Source organism: Ailuropoda melanoleuca, chromosome 3 (assembly GCF_002007445.2).
Source record: "Ailuropoda melanoleuca isolate Jingjing chromosome 3, ASM200744v2, whole genome shotgun sequence".
In the NCBI taxonomy this organism is placed as follows: domain Eukaryota; kingdom Metazoa; phylum Chordata; class Mammalia; order Carnivora; family Ursidae; genus Ailuropoda; species Ailuropoda melanoleuca.
The window spans coordinates 119432758-119450951 of record NC_048220.1 but is presented as its reverse complement, the minus strand read 5'-3'; the positions used below and the strand labels follow the sequence as shown (position 1 = coordinate 119450951).

The following is an 18194-nucleotide window of genomic DNA, read 5'->3' as shown; positions in this document are numbered from 1 at the left end:
CTCCTTCCGCGGTCTCAGACTGTGTCCATCTCCCTGCACTTCCGTTTCGCCCTCTGGAAACACTGTAAGATGCTTCACTTAGTCTCACCATTTTCTGTTCGCATTCTGACAATAGAGGTTTTTCGAGAATGTCGGCAGACCAGTGGCCTGGTGAGCCTTGCCATCTAAAATCTCCATGTCAGTATATATACTCAACCACTGACAAAAATAACTCAGACAAATGTAATACTTTTGACAGAGCATACCCACTTTCTCTGTAATTTGAAGGTGCTATTTTCTTATAAATGAAACAAGTTTGTGATAAGGTTACTTGCAATCTTCGATGACTTGAATATGTTTACCAGCAACACACGTGGGACTTCTGGATTGAGAATGCCAAAAGGGGCCATTTGTTTCTCTCTCGACAGTGTTCCTTCATTTACGCCCATGGGGTAATAAAGATGTGGAATGTGTCCTAGGATGTGCTTGGTCAACTTGGTACCATTTGGAGATACATATTTCATTTGACAGCATTTATAAATCACATATTTTCCCCTCAGAATAACTTGCAGTGTGAAACTGCTTCCATATGTTAGAAATGGGTCTCTCCATTTTGCTGAGGGAGGGGGAATAGAAATATCGTCTAGGTTTTATGACATGTTGAAGATTAATATTGAACAGGCACAGGTTTAAAATGATATCTTTTTATTTTAAGTGATTCTCTAATGTTTCTGGACTGCTAAAATTAAAGAGGTGATTTTGACACCAAGTATCACATTAGTAAGAATTAAGTCACTTGTCTCATAGACTATTAATAAGTCAATATGGCTGAAGCACAGCTTCATACGTTGAATTCAGATAAATTTAAGCTCTTCCTCTTCGGTAAAGAAGCACACTATTTTTAAATTCCTCCATGGATTCCAAGGACACAGGCCGGATGGAGAAGTTTGATTGCAACTTCTTCTAATTTCAAATCTCTTTTCCTTAAACTTATTCCTCTTTGAGCCTTTGAGCAAGTAAGAGAAAAGGCTCCTTGTTTTCTTGTTTCCACAGGAATAAATGGATGTTATTCCCCTGAGAACAAGACCTTGGAGGCCTAGGCCAGAAGAAAGGAGCAGAGCTGCCCACCCAAGGCGCTCATAAGCCCAGAAGGCCCGGACCTCATTCTCTTCTTGGGAACTTGCAGAAGCCGGCAGGCGGGCATTCATCATCACTGAAATGCCCTGCTGGCCCTCGGGCACAGAACTGGACAGGAATAGAGTGATGCCTGCTGCGGATACCTTATTGCATTGATTTAGAGCTAATTTGGCAGAAGTAAAGACCAGGTAGCAATTTGTAAGACTTACCAGACACATTTTGTTCACCATGCTACAAGAGAAAAACACTGTTCAAATTTATATGACTTGAAACATTCTCAAGAAAACAGAGAACAATCCTTTAAATTTATTCATTTTTTTCCCTAGAAGTTTTTTGTTTGTTTGTTTTTTTACTGTGGGAAAATACACATAACGTAAAATTTACCGTCTTAACCATTTAAAATGTACAGTTCAGTGACGTTAGGCATATTCACATTGAGGTATAACTATCCCCACCATCTGTCTCCAGAACTTTTTCATCATCCCAAACTGAAATTCTGCCCATGAAGCAGTAACGCCTCGTCCCATTCTCCCCACAACCCCCGTAACCACACTCAGCTCTCACTCCGAGTCCAGCTGCTCTAGGACACCTTGCGTCAGTGGACTCATGCAGTATTTGTCGTTTTGTGTCTGACTTATTTCACTGAGCAGAGTGTCTTCAAGGTTCATCTCTGCTGGGGCAGGTATGAAGAATTTCATTCCTTTATAAGGCTGAATAATATCCCCGTGTATGTATGTAGCACATTTTGGACCTTTTTTTTTCTTTAATCAGATTTTTTTTTTCCTCATTTGCCTTCTCCTCCTTTTCTTGTTCTCATTTGGCTGCATATTTCTCTCTAGCGCCCGGCTCCTGGCCTCCCCACATGCTTCCCTCCCTCCACATTTCCTGTTTCACCTCCTCCTCATACGCTCATCGTTTTCTCTACGTGCTTAATATTAGGATTATTACACAAGTAAAGACTCTTTCTATGGGCATTTTTAAGTGAGCTAAAATGCAAGTTTATCTCATCTTAATTTTCTATCCATTTTAGATACTTTTTTTGTGCTGGCCCTGATACCACGAAATTCTCAGGTAGGTGTAGAAGGAATACAGTAGGAGTCCTTCGCCCTAACTATTAACGGCGAGTGAGTCTCTTCTCTCCTTCTGGCTCAACATACAGACGCATGTTTCATGCTCTTTTGATATGGTTTTAGTTAGTATCACAAGCTACCTTCAGACTATCACCTCTTGCCAGCATTCGGGCTCTTACTTCTCTGACCTCGTGCTTCCTTATTGGCCATCCACGCAGGGTGGGTCATCTGCTCATTGGGTGGAAGGAATGCAGCTTCTTACTGAATATGGGTTATTTACTGCATTTTGAATCCTGACTTTTGAATATTATGCTAGGTTTACCAACAGGAGTCATTAAAAAGCAACCCAGGTGTGAAACTTACCTTGCCTAAATGTTACAATTTCAAGTCAATGATTTAATGTAATAGTTGAGCCAGCACTTTGAATAGAGTCCTCAGTTTAAATAAAAAAGCGAATGATAATAATGACTATTATTTAGCCCCTTTTTAATTTGGAGTTTTGGATACTTCTTGTGTATTTTGTTAAAACCCAAATCATCTCTCCAAGGTCGTATCGGCCCAGTCCAAGAGTGTACATGCTATCTTTCACACTTGGTGCCGTGTAAGAGTCGGAGACCATGCAGCTACTTAGATGTAAGTGGAAGCTGCTAGCCCAGTAAGCAGACCCCTTGCTCTGGGCTGTGTGTTTGCACGGATACTGCTGCATTTTCTTAGCTGTTTGTTTGAGAGTCAAATACACCCTTTTGGGAGACAGGTGGATATGGTGAGCAGTTTATATAGGAACTGACTGGCGACTTCAAGAACCACACGTGTTAAACTGAACCACACACTGAGTTCGTGGGCCAGCTGTCACTCAGATCGTCTGCAGGTACTTAGTTGAACATCTCTCTTGTGCCCCCATATGAGGAGGCGGACATGCCTTAAAGCACAGGTTCTGGAGTTTCTTGGGTTAGGATCTTGGCTCAAGACCCCAGCTGTGAAGTCTTGCTGTCACCTACCACACGGGACTTTCCTAAAGAAATGAGCTAACATCATGCAAAGTGCTTAAAACAGCACCTGACACATGACAAAATGCGATTTGTTTGTAAGTGACATGCTAGCACTGTGCTGGGTTCCCGGTTTAAACTCAGGTAACTGCTCCCAAAGACCTTGTATGACACAGTTGAGGAGGCAACATCCAAATGAATGAACAAATTAGGGGCAAATCACAGAATCTTGGTTTTGAAAGGGATCTTATAGGTATCCTAGGAGAACTTACCATCTGAGGTGTCTACGGCAAGCTCAGTAGATGGCCTTCTGTAACACAGCATGAGGGTTAGAACGTGTGCTCTCTCCAGAGCTTACAAGCCCGTGGGCAACGGCAGCCTGCTTTATGGGCTACCTGTGTGCCAAGCTCATGTTCCTTCACCCCATAGCCTCAGCCTCTTGTCTTCACCCCCAAAATGTACAATTTCAGATTCATCTATGTGGTTATGTGTATCAGTAATTCAACCCTTTCTACCGCTAGGTAGTGTTCTGCTCTACGGACACACCACAGTTCGCTTATCCATCTTCCAGCTCATGCACATGTGGGTTGTTCACATGTTGGAACGCATCTGTGGACATTCTTCTGCAAGCTTTTTGTGGACATAACATGTCCATTTCTCTTGGGAAAATATCTAAGAATGTAATTGAGTATCATAGAGTAGGCATAGATTTAACTGTAAAAGAAGGCGCCAGACTATTTTCCAAAGTGGTCATACCACTTCACAACAGTAAACGGGAGTTACGGTTGCGCCACATTCTCTGAAACACAGGATCATTGGTGTTTTTAATTTTAGCCCTTCTAGTGGTTGTGAAGTGATATCTCACAGTGTTTTTAATTTGCATTTCCCTGATGACTAATTATGTTGAGCATTATTTTGATGTGCTTATTGGACATTTGTATATCCTTTTTCTAAAGTGTCTGCCAGATCATTTGCCTATTTTTATTTTTATTTTATTTTATTTTTTTAAGATTTTATTTATTTATTTGACAGAGAGAGAGACAGCCAGCGAGAGAGGGAACACAGGCAGGGCGAGTGGGAGAGGAAGAAGCAGGTTCCCAGCGGAGGAGCCTGATGTGGGGCTCGATCCCAGGACTCTGGGATCATGCCCTGAGCCGAAGGCAGACACTTAACGACTGAGCCATCCAGGTGCCCCATTTGCCTATTTTTCAATCAAATTGTTTATATTGACTTCTTTACATATTCTGATTGCAAGCTTTTTTTCAGATCTATATATCACAAGTATTTTCTCCTAGTCTTCGTTTTTCTTTTTTAAAAAAATATTTATTTATTTGAGAGAGAGACAGAGAAAGCAAGGGAGAGCAGGAACAGGAAGGAGAAGGAGAAGCAGGCTCCTCAGTGATCAGGGAACCCAACAGGGGGTCAATCCCAGAACCCTGGGGTCATGACCTGAGCTGGAGTCAGATACTTAATCGAATGAGCCACCCTCAGTCTTCTCTTTTCTTGTGTTAATGCTATCTTTTAAATACAAATATTTTTAATGTTGATAGTCTAAGTTTATCTATTTTTTTGTGTCTAAAAATTACCTATTCCAATTTTGTGAAAATATTTTCCTATGTTTTCTTCTAGAAGCTTTATGGACTAAGCTTTTGTATTTTCATATTTCATCTCAAATTAATTTTTGTGTGAGGAGAGTAATGAGGTCCATTCTTAGTAACATGTTTAGCCATTTGTTCCAGAGCTCTTACAAAAAATACGATCTTTTCCTTCTTTGAATTATCTTGGTAGCTTTGTCAAAAATCAATTGGCCAAAAATGAATGAGTCAATTTCTGGACTCCCTCTTCTGTTTCAGTAATCAGTTTTCTATCTTTACACAAATATTACACCATCTTGATTATTATAGCTTGAAATCCCAAAGCATAAGTTGTCAACTTTGTTCTTCTTTTTCAAGATTCACTTAGCTCTTTTAGGTTCTTTGCATTTCCTTATAAATTTTAAATTAGCTTGTCAGTGAAAAAGAAAAGAGCCTGCTGGAATTTTGATTGAGATGGCTTTGACTCTCTGGATCAATTGGAGGAGGACTGACATCTTAATAATATCGAACCTTCCAATTTGTGTATTTAGTTCAATCTTCTTTAACTTTTCTCTGCAATGTTTATTTAAGTGTACAGGTCTTGCACATATTTTTTAAAATTAATCCTTAAGTATTTTTTAATAAAAAAAGGTACTACTAAAAAGAATACTTAAAAATTTTCAATTTCCAATTATTTTTTGCTAATACATAGAAATACAATTTTTTTTATATTGAGTTTGTATGCTGTTATCCTGTGACCTTGGTAAACTCATTTATTAGCTCTAGTATTTTTTCTCTTAGTAGATTCCCAAAGGTTTTTCTATACTGACTATCATTCATCTGTGAACATAGTTTTACTTCTTTCTTTCCAATATGTAAGACTTTATTTCTTTTTCTTAACCTAACACACTGGCTAGGACCTTCAGTCCTATTCCATAATGTTGAACAGAAGTGATTATAATGGACATCCTTGTTTTCTTCCCAATCTTAGCAGGAATGTGTTAAGTCTTTCGTTGATAGTGAAAGTACTATGTTAGCTGTCAGTTTTTTAAAAACGTTCTTTATCAGGTTGAGGAAGTTCCCTTCTATTCTAAATCCTTTTAGAGTTTTTACATGAGTGGCTGTTGAATTTTTTTTTTTTGGCATCTTTCTGGCACAGTGTTAATCATAATATTCCTTTATTATCCTTCTAATAGCTGTAGGATCTGTAATGACACACTCTATCATTTCTGATATTAGTAATGTTTTGTTTCTTTTTTGTGGAAATTAGGAGTTTATTAATTTTATTAATGTTTTCAAAGAAATAACTTTTGGGAATCAGAGATGAGCAGGATATTTCCTTCTATTTTGGAATAGGAAAAATGAGGTTTGTTTTGGTTTGGTTTGGTTTTTTTAAGTCCAAATTCAGAAATGTAATTAGGGATGGCTTTGGGCAGCCATGGCTTTACAAAAATTTTGGTAAAATACACATACCATAAAATTTAGCATCTGAATCATTTTTAAGTGTACGGTTCAAGAGTGCTAACTGCATTCACATGTTTGTGCAATCAATCTCTAGAACCGATTCATCTTGCAATACTGACACTCTATACCATTAAATAGTAACTCCCTAGTCCCCCTCCCAGCCCCTGGCAACTGCCATTCTGCTTTCTGTCTCTGTGAATGACTACTCTAGCAATCTCATATTAGTGGAATCATACAGTATTTATCTTTTTGCGACTTCCTTGTTTGATTTGGCATAATGTCTTCAAGATTTATCCATGTTGTAGCATGTGTCGGAATTTCCTTTAAGGCTGAATAATATTTTATTGTATGTATATACCACATTTTATCTATTCATTTGTCAGTGGACAGATGGGTTGCTTCCACCCTTTGGCTTTTGTGAATAATGCTGCTATCAGCATTGGTGGGCAAGTATCTGTTTGAGTCCCTGCTGTCATTTCTTTTAGGTATATACCCAGAAGTAGAATTGCTGGATCACGTGATAATTCTATTTTTAGTTTTTGAGGAACTGCCGTACTGTTTTCCACAGCAGATGCACCATTTTGTATTCCCACCAACAGTGCATAAGGGTTCTAATTTCTACACATTCTTGCCAACGCTTGTTATTTTCTGGGTTTGTTTTTTTTCTTTTGATGGTAGCCATCCTAATGAGTGTGAGGTGGGAAAATGAGGTTTAAGCCATTACATATATTTTCCAAATCCTTATATATGTGCCATCTATTAAGGAGGTTTTAATGGAAAGGAGTTCTGTACTGGGTAAGAGTTTAAATGTGATCAAATCTAATAGAATATGAACTCTTTCCTTTTTAATTATTTTAAAGTGGTCTATATTTGTTTCCACCAATCTGTGCTTTTAAATGCAACTAGAATGGTTTTGCAGATAGAACAAAGCTCATTCTGGCCTCCTTGAGGCTCCCTTTGTTGGAAGAAAAATGGGAATATGTGTCCATCTTCTTTGATCCTTGTTTATTTAGCCATGTTATCACCCAAAAGATGTCATGTTGTCTAGGCCATATCACAATTTTAGAATCACAAAAAGGAAAGCTAATACAAATCTATTTTGAGAAGCATAATATATATATTTCACATTATCTTTTCATAGAAAAGGTATTATTTCATTGTTTGCCACTACTGGGCTCCCTTTCTCATGGTTGTGTCTTCAATCCTTAGAGCTTAAATTTTTTAGGTGTTTTAAATTAAGTACATTCATAAATGTTCACAGAATATATTGAAGGGAAATAGTGCATTTGCAACAGCCTAAATATAACTTGTGTTTTATGGTTTTTATCCAGAGCAAATTTGATAGCACAGTAAATAGGCCCCATTTAGCCTTTATATTTATATTTACTAAGTTCAAAGCTAAATTAAATGCCTTCTGAAACCCTCAGGAGGAGTGTAGCTAAAATACAAAGAATGAGGATGAATGTGGCAAAGTCAGAACATAATGGAATCAAATCACTTTTTCTTGCACCCAAAAAGTTGAAAAAGTATCATTAGCTGAGTTCTTATTACTGAATTCCTCTAAACAAACATGTGATAGAAAATAAACCTGGGAGAGAAACATCTTTGCATTTTTGGTGTCTAATGCAGCATCCCGCACTGGGTAAAAACTGCATTGAATAAGTAAGTAGTTGAAGGCATTAATCAATGTTTCCTGACTTGCAGGAAACTGTCCTGACGTTAAGAACAGAATTCATCTAGAAAATCATGGCCAAAGTGTGATGTCATAAAGAATAGATCTGGGTTTTGTTCTCTATTCCTGGCACAGAGCTTCCAAACCCTTTGAATTTCCCAACTGAGAGTCAGGTGTCTGTTTTGCTAATGAGGTGACTGGCCACACCAAAAAGACCAAGCAAGTATAGAGTTGGAACTTCTAGCCCTACTTCCTACCCCTGACCTGCAGAGAGGGAAGAGAGACTGGAAATTGAGTTCAATCATAGTCAATGGTTTGATCAATCACACCTGCATAAGGAAATCCCATATGAAAACTCTGGACACCCACGCTTACTGGAGCTTCCTAGTTGGTGATCTTACTGATATCCTGGGAGAGTGATAGACCCAGACTCCATGGGGACAGAACTCCTGGGCTCAGAACCCTCCCACACCTTGCCTTATGTATCTCTTCAATTGGCTGGTCAATTGCCTCCTTTATAATAAGATGGTACAGGGCTTTCTTGAATTCTGTGAGTCATTCTAGCAAATTTTCAAACCTGGGTGAGTTGTGGGAAGCCTTGCATTTGTAATCATCTGGGCAGAAATGCAGGTGGCTTGGAGACACCTGAAATTTTGTAGCTGGTGTTTGAAATGGTCAGTCTCATGAGACTGAGCCCTTAACTTTTGGAGTCTTCGCTAACTCTGGATAATGTCAGAATTAAATTAAACTGTAGCACACCCAGTTGGTGTCAGAACAAACAAACTCAGAAGGAATGGTAATGCATCTTGAGTATTTGCAGAGAAGTTTCTTTGATATAGATCAATGAAAAAAGTTAAACATTGTAACTCTAGGAATCATGGATTTTATGAGACAGCTATATATAGCAGAAAGTGCATTGAAAGTAGGCCTTAATAACTTAACCTTGGAAAAATCACTTGACTTTGAGGATTCCCAGTTTCTGCATCTTTGAAATTAAGGATAATGATGCCTACCTATAAAGGTTAATTTTATGTGTCAACTTGGATGCACTACAGTGCCAGATACTTGGTCAAACATTATTCTGGATGTTTTTGTGAGGGTGCTTTTGGAGAAGATTTACATTTATACTGGTTAACCGTGAGTAAAGCAGATTGCCTTCTAGAATTTTGGTGGGCCTCATCCAATCAGCTGAAGGTCTGGATATAACAAAAGACTGACCTGCCCTGAGCAAGACGGAATTCTGCTAGCAGACTGCTTTCAGATTTCAACTGCAATGTTGGTCCGCTCTTTGCCTGGGACTCCAGCCTGATGGTCCACACAAAGGATTTTGGACTTGCCAGCTTCCCTAATCGTGTGAGGCAATATCTTAAAATAATTTTTTTTTAATTTTTGAAGATTATTTATTCATTTACTTGCGAGACAGCGAGCATGCAAGTGGAGGGAGGGGCAAGGGGATAGGGAGAAAATCTGAAGCAAATGCCACACCAAGCACGGAACCCCACATGGGGCTTGATCCCAGGACCTTGAGATCATCACCTCAGCTGAAATCAAGAGTCAGACGCTCAACCAACTGAGCCACCCAGATTTTACTTATTTAAAATAAATTTCTATCTTTATCTCTATCTCTGTCTCTATCTCTAGCTATCTACACACACCGACACACACATATGCACACACACCCTATAGATTTTGTTTCTCTGGAGAATCTTGACTACTGTATTACCTTACCTGACTATTTTAAGAATTAAATAAGATAATGTATTGAAAATTTTGCAATTTTGTAAGCATTTTAAAAATTTACTTTGTAAATTTTAAAGTATACGGTATTATAAAACATAAATATGGCGAAGTTTGCGCAGTGCCTACATGTAATGTGTACTGACCGTTGGTGAGGTTTTGCAGACACGTCAATGTCGACAAATGTGGTCTCTGATCAGAGTTATAGATAAATGGAATCGAATGCTCACAGAAGAAGCTCTCAGGCAGCACCAAGTAGAGAGAGGAGCCTCCTGAATTCTGTCCTGTACCCTGCAGCATCTCCCGATGTAGCAGGTGAGCACTGTGCGGACTGGAAGCCACGGCTTAGTTGGCTTGATTCAACTCATGTGCCCCGTGCCTGGCCCAGTGCTTCGCATAGTCATTGTTCAGACAGTTGCTAAAGAACAAGGGACTTTTACCTAAGTGATCACCCAAAAAGGACAGCTTTATAACATCAAGCGCTTCAACATAGAGTGTGGAAGGCTAGAAAGTACGTATGTGTTGAATCTGGTTGTGCCCTAGGAAGAGTTAAATGCCAGTTAATCATGGTTCCTAGGTTAAGTTAAAAAGCTGGAACCTTGGTGTGGCTGGGGGTAAGCCAAAGCCACAAACTCAGAATGCCTCAGTGAGTAAATCCACAGCTGGACCTCACTTGCTGAAACGAATGGGTTTGCTTTCTTGGACCTTTGCTGAACTTTGCGTAATAGTAAGGTGCAAATATAGCTTGGAGGGAAAATTAAGGCCGCTACACTCAATGAATACTTTTAAACTCCCAAACAATAACTAGAATGCTATTTAGCAGCATAGCAAACACTGCCCAGTGTCACTTGTCAGTTCAGATCTCTAGATGACAGTTCTTGTAGCAGTCAGGGTCCCGTCTGGATTGCATTAGCATGCTTTACAACTTTATGGATTGTGGTTCATGTGGGCTGATATTTTGAGACTCGGTTGTGGAAGAATATGGTTGCTTTCAAAACATTCTAGGCAAAAGCTTCAGTCTGAAAAAAGAGACCAGACTTCTAGTCTTGCTGGTATTTTGGGAAGTATGCCATCATAATGATTTTTCCAGTGTCCTCTGGATATGGCCAGTAAGAGGAGAGACTATTAAGACAGCCTGCCTTAAGTGAAAACAACAGCAGGATAGTATTTCCACTTATAAAATCGGGAAAAACTTTTAAAAATACTACCCAGTATTACTGAGAATATACCCCTAAACTTCTGATTGGAGGACTAATTGGCAAAACAAAACAAAACAAAACAAAAACACAAAATCTTAAAAACATACATATCTTTTGACTTCACAATTCCACCGCTAAGAATGTATCCCAAGAAAATAATCTTATCTCTGCAATGATTTATCTATTAGCTTATGTGAAACCCAGTGTTGTTTGTAATAGTGGAAAAATAGAAATAAAATGTCTAATCATAGAGAACTGCCTAAGGAATTTTGCTTCATCCATTTAAAGGAATAGTACACAACTGTTACAACTAAGGTTGTAGAGAATATGTGATATGGAAACCAATTTAATAATCAATTATTAAATTAAAAGGCAGTTTATAAAACGACTGTATATAAAATAACTCTATTTAAAAATCAAGCAAAGGAATAAGATGTACATGTGCACAGAAGAAAAGCCTGGAAGAATGCACATTAAAATCTTAATAGCAACTATTGTTGAGTGATGATTTTTACCATCTCCTTGATGCTCCCCCTGGCAAATTTTATATAATAAATATTATATTAGCAACGGAGGGGGGAGGTCACTTTAAACATTTCAAACAAAACGAAAAGCCAACAAAAACCTAAGATGAATTAGGGTTTACTAATAGAAGGGTAAGAATTTTACAGTGCTGTGATTAAACCCTGGCACATTCCAGGACTTGACATGCTAAGGAAGTTAGTTTAAAATAACTTATAGAAGCTCTGACGATACAGAACGGTCTTAAAAGTTTTTGCTGTTTCCATTTATTATAAAGTATTTTCTACCCACACTCTGCCAAGCCTTGACAGCATGAAGTCCAGGAACTAATGCAGGGAGGTGGCCTGACACTGTCTTGCAAATGTCAGCACACAGATGCCACCTTGGAAATGGGAGGTTTCAGCCCATGAGCCAACACTTTCCGTGTCACTAAAGTAAATAAAGAACTAGGAGCCTGGATCCGTACATAGACAGATCCATCAGTGGTTATTGAGGGCACGCTAGAATTGTCTGGGGGCCAATCCTTAGCCTCTGAGGAGCGATGATGTCATCTACGGTAGCACCCTGCCTTTTTCTCAAGTGTCCTTTGCTGTCTGTGACAGAATGGATTGGAGGGATCATCTTGTCTATTCATGTCCACCATCTGTCACCAATCGATGCAGCTGGGTAGTGGATTTGAAATTTTAAAAAGACTGATGGTGAAAATGGCTGCCAGGTAGATAGTTGCGTCTGAATGAGGAACCATCATGTGAAATGTGACCCTTCCCCCTGGCTGTCTCCAGCTGTTCCTACCTCATAACAGGAAAAGAGTCAAGAATTTATTTCTTTTTCCCACAAATGAATGAGTCAGAGACCCAGGCAAAAATTAGGTTTAAACTTCAAATCCAAAAGTGTGCCATTAGCAGCAGGACAGGGAAGATAGTTCCAGGCTAACTTAAAGCTACTCTCAGCAAATCCCCCATATAGCTGATTCCGCCTTGCCTGGATGGGCATTTTTGAATTACACAAGTCTAGCATATTCTAGAAAAATGACAGTGGCCAGAAGTTTAAGCACATAAGCTTCAGAATGACAAGTCCAAGGAATATGCATTCTTGATAGTCTCCCATAGTCCTTTAAAAACCAATAATGAATCCAAGTTAACTCACCCTTATGCATCACTAGTATGTCTATTCCCAGAGTTAAAAAATCAAAGATTGTAAAGCATTTCCCAACCAGAGATTCCCCAGGTACTTCCCCAGCCTACCATTCTGCCTGGAATGCGAGTGGTCGGGAGATCACCGAACACACAGCCCATTAGCCTGGCTGACTCACCTTGCTGCCGCTGGTCTTCTGGAAGCTTCAGTTTACAGGTGTACAGACTGTTCAACAGCCGGCTGCTGCCTTTTCTTGGTATGGTAGACATGGTGCTGGCAATATGGCTGTGGCTCCAGTCTCACTAGGGCATTTCCTTCCCTTGGTCAGTCCCCTAAAACGGTCTTCACCAGACACCCAGGCCACAGAGTACGTGGAGATCCCGTCCTTGAGTGTAAAACATTTACTTCTCTAATAAACCTCCAAGTGCTTCCGAGTCATGATTCTCGAAATAAATATTTACCAGTATAACTTCCCTTACATGTAAAGATGCCAACTCGTTTGGATAAAAATACAGCTTAATTCTACTTTCATTTCAAAGCACTTTGAAGCTTTCCCCTCTTATAATGTAAACTCCTACAGAATAACTATTTCTAACCAATTACAGTTTTACAGGCAATTTTTGACTCATCTACTGACATGAAATCTAATGCCTCTGGTATTTAGAGAGGACTGCTAGAATAATAGAAACAAAATTTAAGAAGTGCTGCTGAGTTAAATCAAGTGATTTCTAAGCCTGGTCTGAGTTACCCTCCGTGACAGCTGAAAGTGAACAGTTCTTAAGGGAAGCCGAAGGAGGAGGAGCCGCGTGAACTAGGCTGATTAGCATAAAGAGGCAGGCAAGAAATGGCTTTGGAGTTGCTTTGAATAATAGTGACCAAAGCAGGGATTCTAGAAAGATGTCCTGATGTTTCAGTAATCACATATCTGACTTCTGCTGCTTTGTAATTAAGACAGAAGCTCAGAGCAGGGGTTTATACTAAAGGGATATTCATTCACACATGCAACATCTAAAGGATATCACCGGAACCAGTAATGAGCTCATGGAAATATACTGCTGGAACTTTCAGTTTCTGTAAACACCTCTGAGTCTTCAGAAGGGGGCAGTTAGGGAGCAGCCTGCCTGCCAACGCAACTATTTGGAGTTCTGGGAGACAAATAAACACATAAAACATTACCTTTCCAGAAATCTACCTCTGTTTCCCCTTAGACTCTCTATTTCCACTTCTAGGTCATAAAACAAAGCTTTTTCCAGGGTTTTCTTGTGCTGAAATAGCATATTTCATTGAACTATTCATTGAAACAAGAGAATATTTCATTATTGTTTGAAAAAAACCCTGAACATCTTTCATTTAACTGGGAACCCTGCTACTTCTGAACTTGTAATGAATGCCAGTATATTCTGCTCTTTAAGGTTCACAGCTCTGCAGATTCTGAACGGAGGTGGGGGGCTGGGAAAAAGGAGAAAGGCAGAGAGTTCAGCTTCAAAGTCTGGGTGCTGCAGCTTCCTGGGCAAATTTGGAAATTGGTGCTAAACCTGACACTTTAACTAGGTTACCCCTAGCCAGATCTCCTTCTCCTCCTCCTTCTACTTTGACGCAGTTAACAACAATTCCCCAAGCATACTCTGAGTTATGAAAACTCTTATGATATGTGTGATTGCTCTTTCGCAATTACTATTATTTATTAAACTGCTTTTATTATTTTAATAGTTTACCTATTGCAGTTTTAGGTCTCTCACAATGCAACAGGTTATAAAAGTATGTACTATTTGGAAAGAGATTGCTGTTACTAGAAAACCATAGTTTCTGCTTTAATGGTTGGCATTTATTTTTTAATTTTTTTTTAAAGATTTTATTTATTTATTTGACAGAGAGAGAGGCAGCAAGAGAGGGGACACAAGCAGGGGGAGTAGGAGAGGGAGAAGCAGGCTTCCCGCTGAGCGGGGAGACCGATGTGGGGCTTGATCCCAGAACACTGGGATCATGACCTGAGCCGAAGGCAGACGCTTAATGACTGAGCCACCCAGGTGCCCCTAATGGTTGGCATTTATCTTCTACAGTCATGGTGGAAGGCTAGTGGAGGCATAAAGCTATCGATATTTTATCAAGTTGTGGACCTCACTAATAAACATATTATTATATAGCTAAGTCAAATAACCCACAAAATTGTAAGCCAGCTTGAGAGAAATGGACTCTTAAAAAAAGTTTTACAGAGAGAAATTTAAAACGTATAAATGAATAGGTAGAAAGAATAGCATAATAAGTCCTATGAGCCACCACTTGGATTCAATCATTATAAACTCATGGTCAATCTTATTTCAAATCTCTTTCATCACTGCCACTCCCACCCCTCACCTCACTACTGGATTTGAAGTTTCCCAGAAATCGTTGCATTCATAAATATTTCAATATGTATTTCTAAAAAGCAAGGACTTCGAAAAATAGAGCCATAATAAAATTGTCACCCTTTTAATATTCAAATATTATTCCTTAATGTAATTGAATATTCAGGTGGTGTTCTTATTTTCCTGATGTCCCATAATTTTAAAAAATTTACATTATGTTCAAATTGGGACCCCAAGGTCCACATACCATCTTTGCTTGATATGTGTCATAAGTCTTTTTCATTCTGTAGGCTTCTCTCTGAGAGATAATGTTACTTAGGGATAAATATCTACATTTACCCTGATTTATGTCTGATTTTTCAAGGAAACTCCTAGATACCTCCATTTTTCTTACGCATGGATGTAAAGCTGAGGGAAAAGAAGGGAAAAGGAATGGTCAACTAACCACAGAGGCTAAAACAGACAGCTTTCTAGCCCTGGCACACCATTACTGTCCTGTGTAACCTTGAACCAAGTACTTAACATCTCTGAGTTTGTGTCTTCATTTGTCAAAAGAAACAAACTTTTGGTAAGCAACGCAAGAAATTATTCAACACTCATTCTGTGAATATAAAGACCCGAGAAAGGACGGAGTATCCTGCTTTGTCTTTAGCTACAGCCTGACGAGAAAGAAATGGACATAAACCTAAAAATATGAGAAGGATTTGGGAGTGTATTTGAAAATCTAAGCCTTCGATTTTCAAAACTGGCTGAGTAATCATGCAGGGAATGTCATAAAGATAGATTCCTGGGCCCCAACTGCAGAGCTGGTGGTATGGGGTGGTGTTTGAAATATATATAAAATATTCTTTTTATTCCCCCCTCCACCTTCATTGATATATAATGGACATGTAGCACTGTGTAAGTTTAAGGTGTACAGATGGTGATTTGATACACCTGTATCCTGAAAGATGATTACCACTATAACATTAGCTACCACCTCCATCCTGTCACATAATTACCATTTGCTTTTTGTGGTGGGGATATTTAAGATCCACTCTCTTAGTAACATCCAAGTACATGATACAGTAGTATTAGCTATAATCACAATCCGGTACATTAGATCCCCAATTTGCTAATCTTACAACTGTAATTTTTACTCTTTGACCGATATACTTCCCATTTCCCCCACCCCCAATCCTTGGTAACCACCACTCTATTTTCTGTTTCTCTGAGTTTGACTTTTTCAGATGGAATATTTTAAAAGTTCAAGATAAATAAGCCTAATCTGCTTAAACAGATCTGGTTTACTCCCTTATTTCATTCATTATATCTTTCCTGAGGGCTGATGAAACCAAACAAGAACTCCCTAAACACAGTTTCCAGTGCCACAACATAAGGGACTAGGGGCAATACCAGAGATTTGCCACCTGGTTCCTCTATGTCCCACGTTTGTGCACCATTGAGTCAGCATTGGGCAGTGACCCTGTTATTGACGGAGTTAAGGAGATTCCTGGGCTCCTACATTGCATGTTGAGTCACATGCCTGCTCTGGGAGGAGTCTCTGTCTTGATTCACCCATTTCCACTGGAAATAAGCCAGTGCAGCTGAAAGCAGTGTTTTACAGGAATATATAAAATAACATCAGCTGTAACAGCCTTGGTAAGAATCTGCTATAGTAAGCCTTACTCTGATTTTTCAGAAACACTACCAAGTTCGTAGTTTGTAATGGGCATAATACACTGTGCTTTTTGATTGTAAATAAAAGCAAGGAGTCAGACTACAGAAAGTGAAGTCTGGTTGGGTCAAAAAACAGGTGAATAATTTTTTACTTGCAATTTGATTAAAAATGAAGTAGCATTTCTATGAAATTCAAGCTTTGTCCCTTGTCAGCTCTCGGTGATGTCAAAAAGCTTGAATGCAAGCTGGTACAGCCACTCTGGAAAACAGTATGGAGGTTCCTCAAGATGTAAAAAATAGAGCTACCCTACAACCCAGCAATTGCACTACTGGGTATTTACCCCAAAGATACAGACGTAGTGAAAAGAAGGGGCAGATGCACCCCAATGTTCATAGCAGCAATGTCCACAATTGCCAAACTGTGGAAGGAGCCGAGATGTCCATCAACAGATGAATGGATAAAGAAGATGTGGATCATATATACAATGGAATATTATTCAGCCATCAGAAAGGATGAATACCCACCATTTACATTGACATGGATGGAACTGGAGGGGATTATGCTAAGTGAAATAAGTCAATCAGAGAAAGACAATTATCATATAGTTTCACTCATATGTGGAATATAAGGAATAATGCAGAGGATCATAGGGGAAGGGAGAGAAAATTGAAGGGGAAGAAATCAGAGAGGGAGACAAACCATGAGAGACTCTTGACTCTGGGAAACTGGGGGTTGCAGAAAGGGAGGTGGATGGGGGGGATGGGGTAACTGGGTCATGGGCATTAAGGAGGGCACATTATATGATAAGCATTGGGTGTTATATGCAGCTAATAAAATCATTGAACATTACATAAAAAACAATGATGTACTATATGTTGGCTAATTGAATTTAAATTAAAAAAAAGATGCCATTATTTTTCTTGGTCTGGATTCTTCCTTCTCTCCCATATTCTCTTTGCTTAACCTGTGTCTTTGTACTCCCAGAGGTTAGAGCGGAATGGCATGTCACAGGTAAATAATCGATCTTATCAACTGGTGCGTTTGTGGTGGATACTGGAAAAACTGATATTTTTTGATGAGAATTTATAGCTCAGAAAGCAAAGTACTTGGTTGAATAATATAAACAGTCCTGAGTTTATAGGAGTTTTCGTCTTTCAGTTGAACCATGTTTAAGAAGTAGGAACACACGGGGCGCCTGGGTGGCACAGCGGTTGGGCGTCTGCCTTCGGCTCAGGGCGTGATCCCGGCGTTATGGGTTCGAGCCCCACATCAGGCTCCTCTGCTATGAGCCTGCTTCTTCCTCTCCCACTCCCCCTGTTTGTGTTCCCTCTCTCGCTGGCTGTCTCTACCTCTGTCAAATAAATAAATAAAATCTTTAAAAAAAAAAAAAAGAAGTAGGAACACATGCATTGTACATTAGTATAGCAAGTGAGTTACTTGTTTAATTAATAACCTGTCTTGTTTCAAAACTATTTATGATATTTACTGTACAAGTATATCTACTCTTTGAAAGTCTTTGGACTGCTTTGAATGACAAGTATAATATAAATAAAAAGCAGTAGTATTACATTTATCACTCTTAACCTCAAAGAATAGGATAAAAGACCCTCCACAGAATACAAACATGAAAACGGCGAGCTCTTGGCCAGCGCCTCACTATGACCCCCAAAGCACTGCCGGATCATCACATGGTCATTTTACTTCAAACTGACGAA

General features: G+C 39.1%; 1 protein-coding gene across 2 annotated transcripts in view; it reads right to left on the bottom strand.

Moving 5' to 3' along the window:
* Positions 1–13268, bottom strand: part of RANBP3L (RAN binding protein 3 like) — a 41254-nt gene extending 27986 nt beyond the window's left edge. The window contains exon 1 of one of the 2 annotated variants that reach the window (XM_019803934.2): positions 12653–13268. In XM_019803934.2, the coding sequence (XP_019659493.1) occupies positions 12653–12743 (91 nt within the window). In that variant the 5' untranslated portion in view covers positions 12744–13268. The remainder of the gene's footprint in view (positions 1–12652) is intronic. The other variant, XM_002923369.4, reaches the window with a different exon arrangement.
* Positions 13269–18194: the final 4926 nt, after the last annotated feature.